General features: G+C 42.6%; 1 protein-coding gene across 1 annotated transcript in view; it reads right to left on the reverse strand.

Annotated features, from left to right (window-relative positions):
• Positions 1 to 2,911: 2,911 nt before the first annotated feature.
• The window catches only part of B73 (molybdopterin biosynthesis CNX1 protein / molybdenum cofactor biosynthesis enzyme CNX1 (CNX1)), a 157,207-nt gene continuing 141,224 nt past the window's right edge, over positions 2,912 to 18,894 (reverse strand). Inside the window, exons 10-13 of the mRNA XM_086493915.1 lie at positions 4,853 to 5,010; positions 4,656 to 4,762; positions 4,485 to 4,541; positions 2,912 to 3,666 (exon numbers count right to left, since the gene is read on the reverse strand). Coding sequence (XP_086350041.1) covers positions 3,427 to 3,666; positions 4,485 to 4,541; positions 4,656 to 4,762; positions 4,853 to 5,010 — 562 coding nt within the window. The 3' untranslated portion in view covers positions 2,912 to 3,426. The remainder of the gene's footprint in view (positions 3,667 to 4,484; positions 4,542 to 4,655; positions 4,763 to 4,852; positions 5,011 to 18,894) is intronic.

The raw sequence follows: 18,894 nt of genomic DNA on the forward strand, positions 1-18,894 counted from the left end.
ACCCTAGAATGATGGGCATATATACAAGCTAGGGAAAGAAAAAGCTCCTAGTGGGGGGAAAGTGTCCTCATGGTCCTAATTGTTCACACTCCCCTAAGATTGATATGGTGACCATACATTGGCACTTATATAGAAGGAAGTGCCGAACCTTGTAATCAATCCACAAGGAGGAGTAAGTCAAAAGAATTGTGAAAAGCTTCAAACTTCTCATGCAACAGAGCCTCTGTGAAAAGACCAATGGGGTTGTCTTTATGGGCACCTATGCCAAGTTGGGCTTTTTTGTAGGGAGTCTCTCCCTATCTAACATAATGATAATGCACCTCAATGTGCTTTGTGTAATAGTGGGATAGTGGATCCCTCACAACTACGAAAGCACTATGATTTTCCTTGAAGATAATGGTGGGAGACTGCTATCAACACCTAAGGGAATCATAAAGCATCCACTAAAGGCACTATGATTGTCATTGAAGATAGTGGTGGCAGACTGCTATCCAACACCTAAGTGACTCATAGAGCATCAAAGCCAAACATTTGAAGATGGTGGTGGAACAATGTCAACCATTAGGTGTCTAAGACAAATTCACTCAACCATAGCTCTAAAAGCTGCCGTGTACCTAGTTTCACAACTAGAAGTGGCCAATGCGAGTTTCTTCTTGCTCAACCAAGATATGAATAAGCCACCAAGCATGACACGTGTGATTTCAATGCAAGCACGATGTCACAATTGCCCTTCACGCAAGGGAGATACAAGCACAAGAAGCAGGAAGGTAGACGATGGTACTAAGAACATCTATATGCTCACTTTCATTATCCAAAACTTGTTACAAACTTTACAAAAATTGGCTTTTATACCTTAGCCAAAGATCCAAATGGGTTTTAAAGACAAAATTGCTCTCTAATCTAGCAATTTATGTATTGAGAGTGAATTTGATACGAGCTAGAAGGCCATGGCTCAATTACTTTCCCATATAAATCGGTACTCAATTACTCTCTCATATAAATCTATAAAAATAAACAAATTACATGAATGGTCAAGAAAAAAATTTGTGGAACATGCTTTTCATGAGAGGTAAAAGTTACAAATTTGCCACACTGGATTTGACTTCCGATGGCATGTATTAGTTGACCAGCTTTCACCCACTCCTAGGTCATGTCATCCATGATGTGATTACTTGTATGCAGGTCATTGCACCATGTATCTTTGAGTGAGCTTTCACCCACTCCTAGGTCATGTCATCCATGATGTGATTACTTGTATGCAAGTCATTGCACCATGTATCTTTGAGTGAGTTTCTTGAGACCTCTTTTCTCGTTATCTCTTCTTTATTTTCTTCTTTGTTGATCAATATCACTGATAGAAAATTTTTAAGTGCAATTATTGAATAACCCATGAATCTTTCCCTCAGATAAACTGATATTGAGCCAAAGATTCTAGAGCAAGGCTCAAAGAAGCAATTATAAAATGCTTCTTCAAATGTTTCCATGTAGTATGAAGGCAAAAAAGGATAGCTTATAATAAAATCCAAATCATACCTCCTACGAGAACTGCTTTGATAAATCATAGCAAAAGCCTTTTGCTCCTTCTAGAAAGCTTAGCCAAGGTGCCTCTATGTACTCTACATTATTGAATGTCTCAATGCAAGTTAGAAGCATGTGACAAATCTTCCTCATAATTACAGAGACAAGATATGACACTCCTTGTAGCATTTTGGCTATCCTATCCAACCTTTTCTTCATGTAAACTTCAATTGCCATATTGTGCTTTGACTTTGGTAGCAGTGGATGATTAGTCCATGTAAGTCTAGTGCTTAGCTTGTGCCACAAGTTCCAAAGTTAGTCTTTCCTCAAATAGAACTTCGAAACAAGGACCAAGGAGGAAGTGGCCTATATCAAGTAGGCACACAATAAGCTAGAAATCCTTACATAATAATTTTCTTATCACACCTCTTCTCCACAAAATTTATTCGAGCAATTGCAATTTAAGGCTCTACTAATTCCTTTGATAGACTTTATACTTAAATAGTCAAGTAGAGTCAATTAGATCTTTGGCACACTGCCATCCATCTCCAACTAGAATACAAGAAGCATGAATCCTCCCTTGAATAAAGGGTAACAAATATTTGAAGAGTTCAACCCCTAGCTTTTGTACACATCTGTCATCATATAGGGTGAAATTGAATTCACTAAGCCCTCGTCATGGGTTGTCACTAACCACAAATATATCTAAAAAAGGAGTACACCTTATCTTTTCCCAATAGTTTAAAACATGTTTCATTACAAGCTGTCACCATATAGCATGAGGGTTTAGAGAGGTGAGAGCATCAAAGATCACATTACCATAAGCATAATTAACAGTAAAAAAACATGCCTTGATAGCCTCTCTAATACACGACTTACTAATCCCAGTAAAGCCATTAATAGCTAAACTTCCTAATTAATCCCATGACTGCATGTGCTTATTATGAAGGGTTTCTCACTGTAAAATCGCACTAGACACCATTGTTGTACATTGTTGATAGTAAAATTGCTAAGGACTATTCTTTTGAACTAGGCAACAGATTAGCAAAGCATGCTTAGCTCTAGTGAAGACCATCAAGTCTATCAGATATAGAGTATATGGCTGACTTGCTTCATATCTTGGAACACCTAATTTAATTGCAAAAAAGAAAAAGTTATGGTGTGATATTTTTGGAAATAAGGAAGGTGGACTATGCATGTGAAAAGACCTGTGAGTGGATACAAGTCCTACATGCAATACAACAAGATGATGAAGAGAGAAGCATGTATGTGGTGAGCTTTGGCGCTAAGGTTTTGACCAACGAGTACACAGGTGAAGAGAGAATTGTGAGGACACACAAAAATAACTGAATGTAACATATGTAAAGCTGATGTTATGTGAAACACCTTTGCAAAACTTTGTCAAAAGGGAAATATGCTCTTATTCATTCTCAAAAGAAGCACAAGCAAGTTGCAGTCAAGAATCATTGTGCATCCAAGTTCAAGCTGGATGACTAGGTTCCACTCAAGTTTTCAGAGGCTGAACAATCAACTTGACATTGACAGTTTCATAGGCATGATTGTTGTTTTGGTGATAGTTCAATCTGACGCTGACGGACTCGGATTATTCACAAGGTGAACCCAATTCAACAACAGACCATGTCGAGGTGCCATTTAAGAACCTGCCTGACTTTTGTCAAACACAAGACAACCCACCATATATGATACATGATCTCTGTCCCATTGCAGCAAAAACGCAATGACACATTCACAAAGTTTTGCAAACAAACTGCTCTAGCACAACGCATAATAAACCTGAGATGGCCCAGCTTCCCCGAGGGACAAGACTCTGAAATGCACTTGAAGCCATTCTGGATGGATATAGGGGGTTGTTCACACCTCCAATGATAAAATCTACTTACCCCGCATTCAATGTGAGCAAGAGCACCCTTGTTTCGATGATAAATCGACCCCTTCTTGAGCTGCGGATGCTGCTATGAAGCTTGAACTCCAAACATTTTGAGTTCCTGAGGCTGAAGAATGAGGCACATGAAGAGGGTGCTTTTCATGCTTGTGACCTTTAAGCTGGTTCAATGCATGTGGCAAAGATGGCATAAGTGCTTCCAAGCATTCTGCTACCGCATTTGGGTTCCCGGGCATGTTGATTATCTGTGGCCACAAAAACAAAAGCTTGAGCTTTGTTTGAATAAGCGCAAACACTTTCCAAACTTCTCAGCTCAGTAGGGATAGATAACTAGGAGGATAAAACTCTTTTGGTACTTTTGATAGGAACCCTACAGAATTACAAATGCGAACTGCTTGTCCTTCAAATAATAAAATCATTCACAAAATGTAGAAATTCAGAGAAATATGAGCCACTGTCTATGATCCTTTAATCCTCCAAGGACGAAAATCTTTTGTTTTTTGGTGAGAAGCCTACAGAACGACCAACGCAGACTGATTGTCCTTCAAATAAACCACATCAAACATTTCCAAAAAGCAACAATTCTTATAAAGAGAGACTCAGGGAATAATTCGAGGACAATGAAATACGAGCCACCGTCAATAATCCAACAGCAATATTCTTACAATAGAAAGACTATTGCATTTCCCCATTCCCAATACAATTGCCATTTCCATTTCCAGTTCTGTTTCCCTTGATTCCTGTAGTTATCCAAACCTTCAAATTTTGTCTGTTTCTGTTACTGTTTCTATCTCATTCCTGTTTCCCCGTCTCCCGCAAGTTTGCATCAAGTGCAGCATCAGTATTGTTATGCCACAACGCAAAACTTTTTGGTACACCTTTGTGGACTACATTGACGCAGCCCATTGTGTACAACCGACTGCACTATCTAATAGTACACGCACAATGAGAAAAATCTCTTCAGATCTGCTAAGACAGTGAAGCAGCCAAATGCAAATTCTCATCACATGCATACCTTAAAAGATGGAAAAGTGTTGCAAAATTTTGTTGGTTGGGAAATTACCAAACTAGAATTTCGAATTCCTGCTACTGCCCGAGATAAGACTGCAGTAGGTGTCACCTGCAATGATCACACAAATATTGAAACAAATGATTAAACAAATGATTGTACTAAGTTGAACTTAGCATTGATACAATAAACAGAAGGCAGGTTTTCTAATCCAACGGTTCTTACCTTAAGACTCTCTAGGAGCATGACCTGCACAAGGCTAGGCGCCTCCTTATGTAGTAACGGTTTGGTTGCCTCTGGAGTTATGTCACGTTGAGTAAATCCAGTTCCACCTGCATCACAACAGACTTCAGAACCCTACTCATTTCAACTCAAATACAAAGAGGTGTAGAGATGACACCTGAAAAGCATCTTATACTCACCAGTTGTGATGATAAGGTGCACTTTATCTTGATCACTCCATTTCTTTAACATCTGCTGAATTTCAGGTATGTCATCGTGCACTACAGCGGTAGCAAAAACATTTGCCCCACCAAGCTTCTCTGAGAATCTTTTAATAACTTCAATCGCCCTTGGTCCACTGCACAGCAAACAATAGGTTAAGCTCTTTATCAGCTACCCAAACCACAATTTTAATAGAGACAACCATTAGAGCCTTGGACAGCTAATATAAGGGAGAAATAACTTGTTTGTCTTTCAAGACGAGTTTATAATTCAGTCTACATGGGTTCAAAATGAATTGGTCATCTTTGCAGTACTCATTGGAATCTCTCTTGCTCACAATGCATTGCTCAAAGGTGAGTAAGGCTACGCGTCACAGCATTGCTAGACTAGATATGAAAAAAACCTGGATATGGCATACAGCCTCAGGACTTGGGGATGAAGATAAGATTTACACATACTTTTTCTACTTCTCAAAAATCATGGCTTTCATCTCTTGTTGCATGTGTATCACATGGCCCCAGGTGCACCATTGGTCAGCTGCATACTTCATCTCATCTTTTGTGTGTGCACCTTCGGACAGTGCTCAACCCTCACCCAAGATGATACCCAGACTAGTACCAATCTCTAATATGTGGCTGAAACCCTTGCAGTAAGCCTTGCAGTCTGACTGTGATGACAAGATCATCTGCCAGGCTAGCAAGGTCCATCCCCTGTCTCCATCTGTACAAATAACAAGAACCTTTGCCAAAGTCAAGGGGATTCTGTACAAGAAGCTTGACTCCCAGGCAACCTTTGCTAACAGGCCAGTTTCCAGGATTGTGTAGTCTTTCATTGGGGAGAGGCTGGTAGTCCTTCAAATGTCCACCTCATAACCTATAACCACCCACATTGCATACAAAGGAAAACAGTTCTCCAATTAAGCCACTGAATTGTGAATGGGTGAAGTGTATCTGCGTAAATTCTAACCCCAATGACATCACTGACATAATCCATGATAAAAAGTAGACTCACCTTCAAGAAAAGTGCATTACCCGACGCAATCCCGGGAAGTCAGTGAAATTCCCTGCAATGGCTTGTGCAACCAACATCCGGAATGCAGGCCGATGAGCACCAAGCAAAAGCCCAAACAAAACCAACAGACACATGGAGCTTGAGTTTTCAACCTGCGTCTCCAAAGACAGGATACGAAACAAGTCTTGCAAAGGATTCTGTCGATGCTGACTATTCGGCTGAGGAAGGTTGGAACGCTTAGGTGCTGAGAAAACAGTACTTCTCTTACTGAAATCCTATCAGTGCCTCAACCTAAAGACGCAGCTACATAGAAACCTATTCGAGTGCTTTTTCATTTGCACCTACCTAAGCCACCTCTATGAGATACTTACTCTACTCCACAACTTTTACACTTGGGACTGCAAGACTCACAAAAACGGATCTCACTAAAGAAGTTTCTTGATCTAAGATGATTGTGTTGATTCTGATTCTATATGTTCAATAACCGTACTTTAACTGTGGATGCTTTGGATGATACAGCCATGGAAGTTTCTCGATCTAAGATGATTGTGTTGATGCTGATATTCCATAGGTTCAATAACCATACTTTAGCTGTGGATGCTTTGGATACAGCCATGGGAATGCAGAGCTACCTGATAGCTTTGGCGGATACAAAGGCCTATTCAAATTCATCGCAAACTGCCATGGTGCAAGCTTGCCAGGAGTTGTTAAAGCCATCCCATGCATCGTGCAGTTGCAATTGGCAGATTTATCTTTTGATGCCCTTTTTTTTTTTTTTTTTTTGGCGGGCTGTGACCCAGGTTGTCACATCTACGTCGCCTCTGCAACTTCTCTCTTTATAGTCTGAAAAGGCAAACCATCTCCTTAACTACCAAGGTCCAAGTCAATTCTAAAACATAAATGGCTGGCTCTAAATTTGTTGGCAGATGCACTGCATACGCTCGAGGGTACTCATCAGCTGCGTGGTTCGACATATGATGCTATGTATCAAAAGTTCATACAATGCCTTCAACAACTCTTCGACAAGAATGTTTTGATAGTTTGACAAGATGATGTCAGGCGGCTAAAAAATCAGGTCTCGTGCAGTTACTATTGGACTGGTATCATAAACAACTCCACTTACTGTCAACCTGCTGACGTGACGAGCCCCGAGAAGTGGGCCAACTTGCAAATCCCCACTGAGGGGCTTGAGCCCTAGAAAAAGGAGAAGAAACAGAAGACTTCCCAACTTATGAAGTTTGGCTGAGTGGCCAAAATAATAAATGGGTTAGGATTTTTAATCCTAAGCCCCGACAACGTATGGTTCCCCAGCCGATGGGCCCTTAAGTAAAAAAAGGCAGAACTATCACACACATACACACACAAAAAGTTGCGTATAAAGTGATGACATGGCAGCTGTACGGACTCTCCGCAATTTGCGCTGGCAGTGATGACGTGGCAGCAACGTATGGACACCAGGTGCAATTGGGCCACGTGCTTTTCATGTGAGATGCTTTTGGTAGGCGAAGGGCCTTTAAATATGCATTGTGGGCTCTTTCTTTGGGGATTCTACCTGCAAGAGATGCAGAGCAGAGCCACAAGTGTAAAAACTTGGGCACCCCAAGTCTAGATTCTGTCGCGACACGAGAGAAAATTACTTAAAATATTTCACAACTTTAAAATCACAGTTCAATTTGGTCGACACAGCTTGGCATAGTTCTGTGCCAGGAGAGATTGGCCCCAAAGATTGGCGCCCCTTTCGGTATTTCTTTTATATTAATCTTTGAGCAAAGTACAACTCCCGCATGGTCCTCTGCTCTCAGACTTTGCGTCCAGATGCTCTTAGAAGTGAGGCCCTTAGGGCTCTTTTATTCTTACAAAGGGATGACAAAAGCAGAGCCCCAAAAGAAAATAGCAATTTGTTCCAAAAGCAACTGATTCCAAAAATCTGCCCATAAAAAAGCATCAGCACAATTTGCGGGACAACAGCCACATCAACATGTCAGCGCGATATGCAGAGATCCGTACTGCTGTCCGTACAATTTCTACCACATCAGCACCTGTTCGTACTGCCAGGTCAGCACATCTGCTCGTACAGTTTCTGCCCGTGGGTGGTCATGCCACTTCACAATTTTGTGACATACCCTCCTCTTGAAAGAATCGTAATCGCCCTCGATTACACCTGCAAAAACAGATAGAAGCCATACATTGTCTTCGTAGACACTGACTGTTAGTACCTACGCACTAAACACAACACATCTAACACATGTACAAAGACGACAGTCACATCACTGCACAGGACATCACATGACAACCAATCACAGAAACATTAATTCCAAATCTCAAACCATGACTGCAAGCAACGTATTTAGTAACCACATCTAGATCCATTCTGGACCTCATTGATGTCGGATTAACTAATCCCATATTGCGATCATGTCTATATAGATTTTTCGACTCAAGCACTGTTGTGTGCAAGTAGTCATTCGCCTCAAGCACTGTCGTGCGCGAGAATCGTTCGCCTCAAGCACTGTCGTGTGCAAGAATCATTTTCAGGGATCCCAATTTATCACTAAGTTCATACTGAACAGAGTGGTCCAATCATTCATTCCATTGAATCAGTCGTGATTCATGATTCGTTATCAAGTTCATTCTGGAGCTGTCATTGCTCCGAATTCGTCATCCATTATCATCGATATCTGCACACACCTAGCAAGTTCTTCCAGAGAACATTCATGTCATAAATCAAATTCATCTTCGAAAATTCCTATTTCAAAGTTCTTCATTCACACACTTAGTTCATACTGAACACAGTGTTTCAATCATCTAGTCATCTCATCCGTCCAGAAGTCTTGATGCACCTAGATCCGTGTGTAGCCATCTCATCCCGCAGGAACTCTTGATGCGCTCACCACAGTATCTAGTCATCTCATTCATATGGGAATCTTGATGCACTAGAATCATTCATTCAAATTCATCATTCTTATATCGAATCAAAAGGATATCCGACTCATTCCTAAGCTGTCGTCGCTCTCGATCTCACCATCTCATCCTTGATTTCACCTGCAAAACAGGCAAGGAGATGGCTCACCTCGTTGCAAAAGAGAGGATGTTCAGCTCCATGCTTCCCAATCCATACAGAAGACTCGCTCCTAATTCCGGTTATCTGTCACAACAACCAGATTGTCAGCACATCAATATCTCTTTTAGTGTCCTTTCCAGTATTTCGTTCATCTTCTGGTCAGCAGTTCTGTTCCAGCTCTTCTTGTGAGTAAAAGCTTCCGCTTTTCCGCACTCATCTGTCCTTTCAGCTTTCCACCCCATCCTAAGAAGAGACTTAATGACCTCACGCCATCTCGAGTGAATCTCATCAATCGGGTATTCTTCAGGTGCTTCGCAAATCTGGGGCGTCTAGAGTACTTCATCAAACTTTTCATACCCATGTCATCCTGCAGTGGACGCTTGTATTTTGCTTTGACAAACTTCTCCATCGAATTTTTTTTTGCCCAAATCTTCATTCTTTTCATCAGTTGTCGCGCCGGATTTTCAAATTTTCTTTGCCTTCCCACTGAGAGGTGTCATCTCCATCAGATTCTTCACGAGAACCCATGTGTAATCTAGGATTCTTAATGGCTTTATGGCCTGTAAGACAGAGCGATGAAGACGGGAGTGCGTCCGATGCGCGATGTATGACGGGTGGGAGTGGCTAATAAGTCCGGAGTTGGGACCCGACACGGCCCGACGTAGTTCCGTGCCAAGAGAGATTGGCCCCAAAGACTGGCGCACCTTTCGGTATTTCCTTTATATTAATTTTTGAGCAAAGTACAACTCCCACATGGTCCTCTGCTCTCAGACTCTGCCTCCAAATGCTCTTAGAAGTGAGGCCCTTAGGGCTCTTTTATTCTTACAAGGGATGCCAAAAGCAGAGCCTCAAAAGCAATTAAACTCAAAAGCAAATAGCAATTTGTTCCAAAAGTGACTGGTCCCAAAAATTTGCCAAAAAAAAAAGCATCAGCGCAATTTGCGGGAATCCGTACAACAGCCACGTCAACATGTCAGCGCGATACGCGGAGATCCGTACTGCTGTCCATACAGTTTCTACCACGTCAGCACTTGTCCGTACTACCACGTCAGCACAGCTTCTCATACAGTTTCTGCCCGCGGGTGGTCATGCCACGTCACTATTTGTGACAACAAGAGTTGTACCTTGTTGAAGCAATATAAAGAAATACCGAAAGGGGTGCCATAGTTTGGGGCCAGTGCAGTCTGGGGATGGAACTATGACACTCTGTGTCTCGCATAGATTCTCTCTCTCTCTCTCTCTCTCTCTCTCTCTCTCTCTCTCTCTCTCTCTCTCTCTCCCTCTCAGTTCAATTGTTTTGAAGAGTATTACCATGTGGCGAGCGAGATTATCCGAGCAAATGAATGAAGAAATAGATAGAAGGATAAGGGAATTGTGGGCCAATGAGGGATTCTTTTGGATAGAATGGGCCTCACAAACATGCTATATATGTGTCCATGGGGTGCTGATAGGACAACTATAGCCAATGAGAGAGAAGAATTATTTCTTTGCTATCCTAGGGACACATCCTAAGGCTACGTTCAGGGGTGTTTCCTCTATGTCTCTTGCTTTGATTGGCAAAGCAAGTTTATGTTGGTTGTCATGCCTACCAATTCTTGGGGGTTCCCTCATAAACAATGGTCTTCCATCATGCATTTGTGCAAGAAGTGAGAACACAGAGCTTCGAGCAATTAGAAAGCAAAGATGTGGCTAACAAAACAGCCAATAGGAAATTGTGGGTTAGACCTTTCTATGCACCTACATCCACCCTTTGTGAGCCTCATGCCTTCATCTAAACTTAGCCTAAGTACCGCTATATTTCATCTTTGTTGTTTAAGATTATAGCCTACCTTTCAATGTTTTTCTCATTTATAATGAGCCAGTGGCCACAAATCTATCATTCTCTTGCATAGTGTTCACAAAAAATTGAAATTAGCGTATTTTTAACCTAAGGCCATCACTCCATTTTGGGTTGCTGCTATTGATGACAATCCCAAGTGGTATTATAGTCGCATTATCGTTGTCTACAATTTATCTCGTTATTTTGGGCCTTTCAAATAGTTGTGCTTTTATTAAAGTTTATCTAGAGCCATGTATAGCCTAGTACTGTTACACATATTCTAGTTGAAACAACAATAATCACCCCCCGAAAACCAACAGAGCTAGCAGCCATTCCATGCCCCACTTAAACATCACAATCTTTCTACTTCTCACCATTGATTCTGCCTTATAAGCCAACGAGAAGGATGGCGCTCACTTTCTCAGTGAGAACATCTAATTTGGTGGATAGCTTCCTCTTTGCACATGTATAAGGCTAAATAGCTCGTACGCTGTGAGTAAACCAACCAACATATCTAATTATCCCCATCAATTAGCTACTCCTATCAAAATCAATTGCTACAAGGGTTGGAAATCTACCACTGTGTCATTGGGCCCTTTCTTGTTTGTATTGTTGCCCCTCACCAATCCTTATCATCATTGCAGATCACATCTTGCCTTGCCCTGCAAATATATAGCCATTGATAAAATAGTCGTGCTCTCTACAACTGCGCTAGCTCTCATCTTGGCCCAACTCTACAAAAGCAACTTCACCCAATTGACATTTGAGGCGGTCGTCTGAGGTGCCATCAAGGTATTAAATCACAACGACTATAATACCACTTGGAATTGTCATCAATAGCACTAGCCCATACAGAAGTGAGGGCCTTAACAACCCTCAGAAACTCATCATTGGTTGTTAGAACTGGTCGCATCGGTGCAGACTAATTTGGAGTAGCTTTAAATACAATAATTTGATTTTAAAAAAAGAGAAAATTACCAAAATACTTCTTTAATTCGTGGAAATTCCTAGAATACCCCTCAAATTCCAAATTACCCTCAATATTTTGTCATAAATTCCCAAAATGCCCTTCAAATTTTCCAAACTTCCCAACATACCCCTGGGTGTGAGTAAATTTCTCCAAAAATATAAATGTTTGTAGCTTTTCACAAGAAAACTGATTGTCTATCATGTAAGATGCTAAAACTAGGATTCAAGTTGGTTATGTAGGCTTGGGAGAGGTCTTTTGGTAATTTTTTCTTTAAAAAATAAAAAAAACCTCATTAGTATACCATGTTAAAGGATATTAGTCTTGCTTGCGAATGCTGCTGGAACCAGTCTGCACTGGTTTCAATAGCTGATTATACAGGGCTAAGGTGGATGCGACATCTGGCAATTGAGGGTTGCAACTGCAATAAAACCTATAGGCTAGAGCGATGGTGACACCAGGCTGGACAGTAACAGTGCTTGCGAATGCTGCTTTGAACCAATCTGTGCCGATGCTGCGGACTGGTTTTGACAGCTTACACAACGCTAAGGTGGAGGCGACACCTGTCAGTTGAGGGTTGCAATTGCAACAAAACCTATCGGCTAGAGCGGTGGTGACACCAAGCCGGAAAGCAACGATTGATTCAACTTTGCTAGCTTAACAAATTGGCTGGAGAGCATGCCTTGCAGAGGGTCGATGATGGGGAGGCATGGTGGATCTCCAAAGAGCTGAGCGAGGCCGAGAATAGCTGAGCAAGCACTTTCGAGCATGCTAGGCCGTGCACACACAAACACGCATACTGCCTCACAAATGCAGGCCCATACTTGATTAATGCTGGCAGCGCTTATTCTGTCACAAGTAAAATAATTTTGTCTGTAATAGACTTGGACACCTCAAGAATAATTTTGTCTATAACTTTGTCTGTAATACCACAAGAAATCACTTCAAAACGGTTCACAGTTCACAATTGATTTGACAATGGTCCGGCGGGGTTCCGTGCCTAGAGATATTGGCCCCAAAGACTGCGCCCCTTTCGGTATTTCTTTTTGTATTAATCTGTTGCAAAAGTACAAGCGAGTGGGAGGCTCTCACTCTTAGACTCTGCGTCCAGATGCTCTGAGAAGTGGGAGGCCTACCCACTTATTTAAAGGTTTACAAGGGATGCCAAAAGCAGAGCCCCAAAAGCTGAAAATCAAAAGCTTTGTGAAAATAAAGCATGTTCAATCTTTTCTCTCACAAGGCTTGGTGGAAAAATAAAGTAAATCCCAAAAGCCTCAACGTAGATGGATTTCAGCCCTTGCGTAGATAAAAAGAAGAGCTTTTCTATACGCAGCTACCACGTCAGCATCCCGCTGAATGTGCCGCAAAATCAGGATAGGTCCGTACATTAGCGCCACATCAGCAATTCGGTCAGCAGACAGCAGCCACGTCAGCAATTTGCATTTCCAGGGGTTCTCACACGGAAGCCACTTCATCACTGTCCTTGCCAGCGGGTGTGTGTGTGTACTGGGCAGCCACGTCACCGGTTTGTGACATACCCCCCCCCCCCCCCCCCCCCCTTGAAAGCATTGTAATCGCCCTCGATTACGCCTGCAAAACAGATAGAAGCCATAAACTGTCTTAGAAGACACTGACTGTTAGTACCGATGCACTAGGAACACACATCTAGCACATGTACCAATCGACAGTCATATCACAGGACAAATCACATTCAAAATTCATTCGGATCTTAGACCATGATTTATCAGGGATCTTAGACCATGATTTATCAGCAATGCAATTAACAATCGCATCTAGATCCACTCAGGACCTCATAGATGCCCGATTGACTAATCCCTATTGCAACCATGTCTATCGAGATCATTCAGACCAAAATGCGCAGTCATTTCGTCTATCAGTTCCTGCACTTAAACAAGTCAAGAACAAATAAGTATCATATTATCGAGAATTCCATTTCATAAAGTCATTACAGCAGAATACTGCCAACTCTCAGTATCCCTGAAGCTCAAAGAGACATCAGTGACTCTAGTATCAAAAATCGAGGCATCTGTTGACAAAGAAGCGGAGTAACTCCCCTCTTGTGCATACCCACTGCACCAGATTTCCGGCCAAGCTGAATTCGGGGTTCCAATTGGAATAGAGTATGCTAAACCAAAAGCTTCAAGGTAAAGTTTCACAATCTAAGGAGTATCTGCTAGGTCCTCTTCCTCCATCCACTTCGCATCCAATACAAGATAGTTCTTGAATTTAACCAAGAACCGCCTTATCACTTTACCCTTAATCTTTCTGTCTTTATGTGCCAATATCTGTTCTGGAACAAGGATCTCCTCATTTTCTTCCACTTTGGGTTGCTGATCAGGCTCCCCATCTGCGGACACATCGCCTTTAAAAGGCCTCACGAGACTCACATGAAAAGCATTGTGAATCCTCCAAGTTTCGGGAGCAGCTTCAGTCGGAAGGAGACATCATTGATCTTTTCGGAGATCTGGAAACGTCCGTAGTTTCGCATACTAAGATTTGAAAAAAGCCTCTCCTTTCTCTTTTTCTTTCTCAGGCATGCCTTCTCAAAACGTAAGCGCACCCAATCGTTCTCCTTCACTTTCAAATCGTCACTTCAAATCGCGACGATGGTGATCTGCTGCCTTTTTCTGTCTTTCTTGAGATTTCTGCAAAGCCTCGCGGACCTTGGCAAAAGCCGTATCCAAGTCGCGCGTGTACTCATTGGCTTCAAAAATCTTATCTTTCGTGCTTAAGAAGGGTGGAACCTTCACAGCACCTTTATAATCTCAAATGGCGCCTTCCCCGTCGAAGAGTGTATCGTGTTATTGTAGGAAAATTCCACCAAAGGTAAATACTTTTCCCATTGAGTCTTCTGATATGAGATGTAAGACTTCAATAAATCTAGAACCACTGAATTGGCAATCTCAGATTGCCCGCCAGTCTGCGGGTGGAAAGATGACGAGAATTGCAACCATGTGCCAATGTTCTCCCAAATTGCCTTCCAAAACAAACTCGTAAATCTGGGGTCCCTGTCGAAGACAATTGTCTCGGGCATGCCATGTAATCTGAAGATCTGGGCCACAAACAATCTCGGTAAGTGATCCGGCTTGACTGTTTTCTTCATTGGAATGAAATGAGCTTGCTTGCTAAACCTGTCAATAATAGTCTAGATACCATCGTGACCACTCTGTGTTCTCGGGAGATCAAAAATGAAATCCATTGTAATACTTTCCAAGGGGCAGGTGGGTATGGGCAAAAGCTGTAACAATCCCTGTGCTTTATGCCTGCAAAACTTGACCTTCTGGCATACCAAGCAACTGCGCACAAACTCGTCCACATCCTTCTTGAGTGTCGGCCAAAAGAAGTATCTCTCTACCCCTTTCAAGGTGCCGCGGTGACCCGTAAAAGGTGGACAGTGGCATTCGGTCATAACCTTTTCCCACAACGGCTGTGTAACGCACAACATGGTTTTCCTCATCAAGTAGCCATCCCGAATGGAATATCCCGCAACTATCTCCCCATCCCGTGAAAATGTCTGCAAAATCTGTATTTGTGGCATACTGATCGATCATATCCTCGAAGCTCCTATGGTGTACCTCGGAAATAGCCAGAACCAACGGCTTCCGAGACAAAGCATCTGCCACCAAATTCTTCTGTCCTAAACATGGACAATCTAGAAGTGAAACTGTGACAAGATGTTCGCCCACCGCATCTACTTTTTGATAGCTACTTCTGTGACAAGAAGTAGCGTACACTTTGATGGTCTATGAAGACAGTAAAATCCGCTCCGAGTAGGTAGTGCCGCCACTGAGTAAGAGCATGGATAACTGTCAAAAGCTCTTTCTCAGAAATCTGTGCTGTCAATTCCGGCCTTGAGAACAATCGACTCTCATAAGCAATGACATGGCCTTCTTGCATTAAGACCGCACCCAGACTACGACCACAAGCATCACAATATACTTCAAATGACTTTTGCAAGTCCGGCAAAGTCAAAACTGGTCCTGTAGTCAATTTCTCTTTCAATGTCTGAAAGACAGTCACCTCTATGGGTCCCCACGAGAAAGATACTCCTTTCTGTGTCAAGATATGCAAAGGGGAAGCAACCTCTGCTAACTTTCTAATGAACCACCTGTAGTACGAACACAAGCCCAAGAAGCTTTTAACTTCATGGCATTCTTCAAATCAGGCCAATAACGGATAGTCTCTATCTTGGCCGGGTCCATCTGCACTCCTTCTGCTGCTAACACAATGTGTCCCAAAAAGTGTATCTCTGGTAGGAAAAATTCACTTCTCTTCGCATTAATCACCAACTTGTGATCTCGTAATGCCTGAAAGACTTGAAGCAGATGTTCTCTATGTTCTGCCTCACCCTTCGAGAAAACACTGATATCCTCAAAGAAAGTGCCAACAAATAGTCTGTACTCTCGAAAAATCATGTCCATCATCCGGTTAAATGTCGCAGGAGCATTCGTTAAGCCAAGAGGCATCAGCAAAAAGTCAAATAACCCAAAAGTCGTCCGAAAGGCTGTCTTGTAGACGTCTCCCGGCATGATTCGGAACTGATGATATCCGCTCTTCAAATTGATCCTGCTAAAGCACGAGGATCCCTATAGTGGGTCAAGCATATCATTGATCGTAGGAATCGGAAATCTGTTCTTGATGGTGATTTTGTTGAGAGCTCTATAATTGATGCACATTCTCCAAGATCTGTCTTTCTTCAAAACCAACAACACTGGAGAGCAGTACGGTGAAGTACTAGGCTGGACAAGACCCTTTTCCAGGACGTCTTTCACTTGGTTCATAATTCCTTTGTTCTGGGCTCGGCTCACACGATAAGGTGGCCGGTTCGGTGGTGTGCTTCCAGGTATCAGATCAATGGTATGATTCTCAAGACGAGCGGGTGGTAACTCGCTTGACAGGCCCTCTGAAAAGAAATTGGCATGAGCGTGGAGAAAATCTTGGCGTTCTTTATCAAGTTCAGACAAATTTGTCCTATTCTCATCATTCATCTCTCTCAAGAAGATCGAGTAAACAAACAGATTAGATTTCATTAATTTTGAAATGGCCGAAGTCGATACAATAGGGACAGACTCGCCCTTATGTTTCACATCAAGTACAATGGTTCTGCCCTTCTCTATGGCCAAAGTCACGTTTCTTGCCCGATAGTCAACCACGGCATTGTTCTTGTGGTACCAGGGAATTCCCAAGAGGACATCACAACCTTCCAAAGGCATTATGTAGAAGTCCTCATGCCCCAAATACCCCTGACAATGCAACCGAAGTTTGCCAATGATAGGTGTAATGGCTACGTCCCTGCCGAGTGCCGCTAGAACTCCCTCTGCTAGTGGTCCCATACGATCGGGTGTGATCTTGAGCCACGCCGCCAATTCTGGTGAAATGAAGTTGGCCTTGGCTCCTCCATCAAAGAAAATCAGGGCTTCTTGATCTTTCACTTTGCCCCAAGCTCGGCAATGTTCTGTACTCTCATCAATCGTGCTTGGGTTAGTGCCCATGCAATCTGGAACCAGTCTTGCTTTCATCTTGCCTTTTCGTCCACGTTCCTCAGCTGCTTTCGTACTCTTTGGCTTGTCTTCATCCTTGTCATTCTGTTCTTTCGGTGCCTTTTTAGGGCACTTCGCGGAGATATGCCCAGTTTCCCCGCATCCGAAACAATTCCCCTCTTTGATGTAAAGGGCTCTTTGTGAAAGAGTAAGCTTGGGTCGTGCATCCTTTTCTTTCTTTTCTGGGTTACTCTTCTTCTTTCTACTTTCATTGTTCAAAATCTGTTCATTCCTTTGTGTCATGATTTCATTCGTGGGGTAGGTCAAACTGCCAGAGTGAATGGCAAAACCCCATTTTGCATGACTCATCAGTTCCTGAATGGAATCTGACTTTTGTTCTAGGCAGTGATCTCGGATCTCTGTAGGAAGACCCAAGGTAAACCACTCAATCTGTTCTTTGAACGAGATCTTCTTAAATGAAGAGGTTGGTAGAAAAGAGCTCAAGAATCTCTTGCAATACGTATCCAAAGTATCCTTCTTGGTCATCCGAAGATGGTTCCAAGCAGTTCGTATGTCGTGTTCGTACTCTCGAGTCAGCCAAGAAGAAATAAAAAGCCTTTTAAATTTCAGCCATTTAACTGGCGCTTTCCTGTTCAACAGTAGCCTGGACCACCAAGTTTGAGCATTTCCCCTGAAGTAGGAAGTAGCCCTCAGAATCTTGGAGTGCTCTGAGTAATGTCCTCCAGAGAAAGCTATGTAAAACTGCTGTATGAAGGCCAAAGCCTTCAAGCATCTCGAAAACAAGAAAACGTGTTAAATTTAACTGACTGTCCACCTTCTTTGAACTCTTGGACTTTCTTGCTTTTATCTTCCAGAAAGTCATACTGGTTGGCTTTGTAAAAATTCTTCTTCTTTGCATAGAATCTGCGGTTGTCGGAGTCCACACTATCTGAAGACGAGTCCTCTGTAGAACTGTCCGAAACTGCACGAGAGAGCTAGAAGAACTCTAAGAAGAAGAAGAACTAGGCAATCCTTCAAACCGCACATGCTTCTTCTGCTTTTTTGGCTGAGACAAAAGTAGACCAACGACCCAAATAACCCGGGAAGTCAGTTCCTTTCTTCTGCTTTTTGTCGTGCTTTTCTGCTATGTTCTACGTGTCAAAAAGCTGAGAAATCCGTGCATCAACCACCTCTTCTAATTCCTGCTCAATAAACATCCTTGAGGTAGGAGGTTTCTTGAGTACTGGTTTGGGGGGTGGTTCGGTGGTCTGCAGCCACTGTGCAAACACCTTGTCAAAGGAGGTCTGAGTCACAAATTTAGCAAATTTTGGGTCCTTCGCAAAATTTAACATCATCTTTCCTGCGTCGTCGATCAGTCGTCGACGCTCCATCTCTTCAAGTTCCGCCGGAGTAGGCTGAGGCGGGCCGTACTACTTGCGTGAATCTTCGTTGTGATCTCTTCCCGCATCTCCGGATGCAGAGGAAGTCGACTGATCTCTGTCTGAAGCCATAAGTGCCGCGTAAAAAGCATCAGATTTCCCGGTAGAAGAGAAATCGTCACTTCAAAATAGTTCACAATTCACAATTGATTCGACACTGGCCCGGTGGAGTTCCGTGCCTAGAGATATTGGCCCCAAAGACTGGCGCCCCTTTCGGTATTT

The sequence above is a fragment of the Adiantum capillus-veneris genome, chromosome 21, assembly GCF_014529385.1.
Source record: "Adiantum capillus-veneris isolate H3 chromosome 21, ASM1452938v2, whole genome shotgun sequence".
Lineage (NCBI taxonomy): Eukaryota > Viridiplantae > Streptophyta > Polypodiopsida > Polypodiales > Pteridaceae > Adiantum > Adiantum capillus-veneris.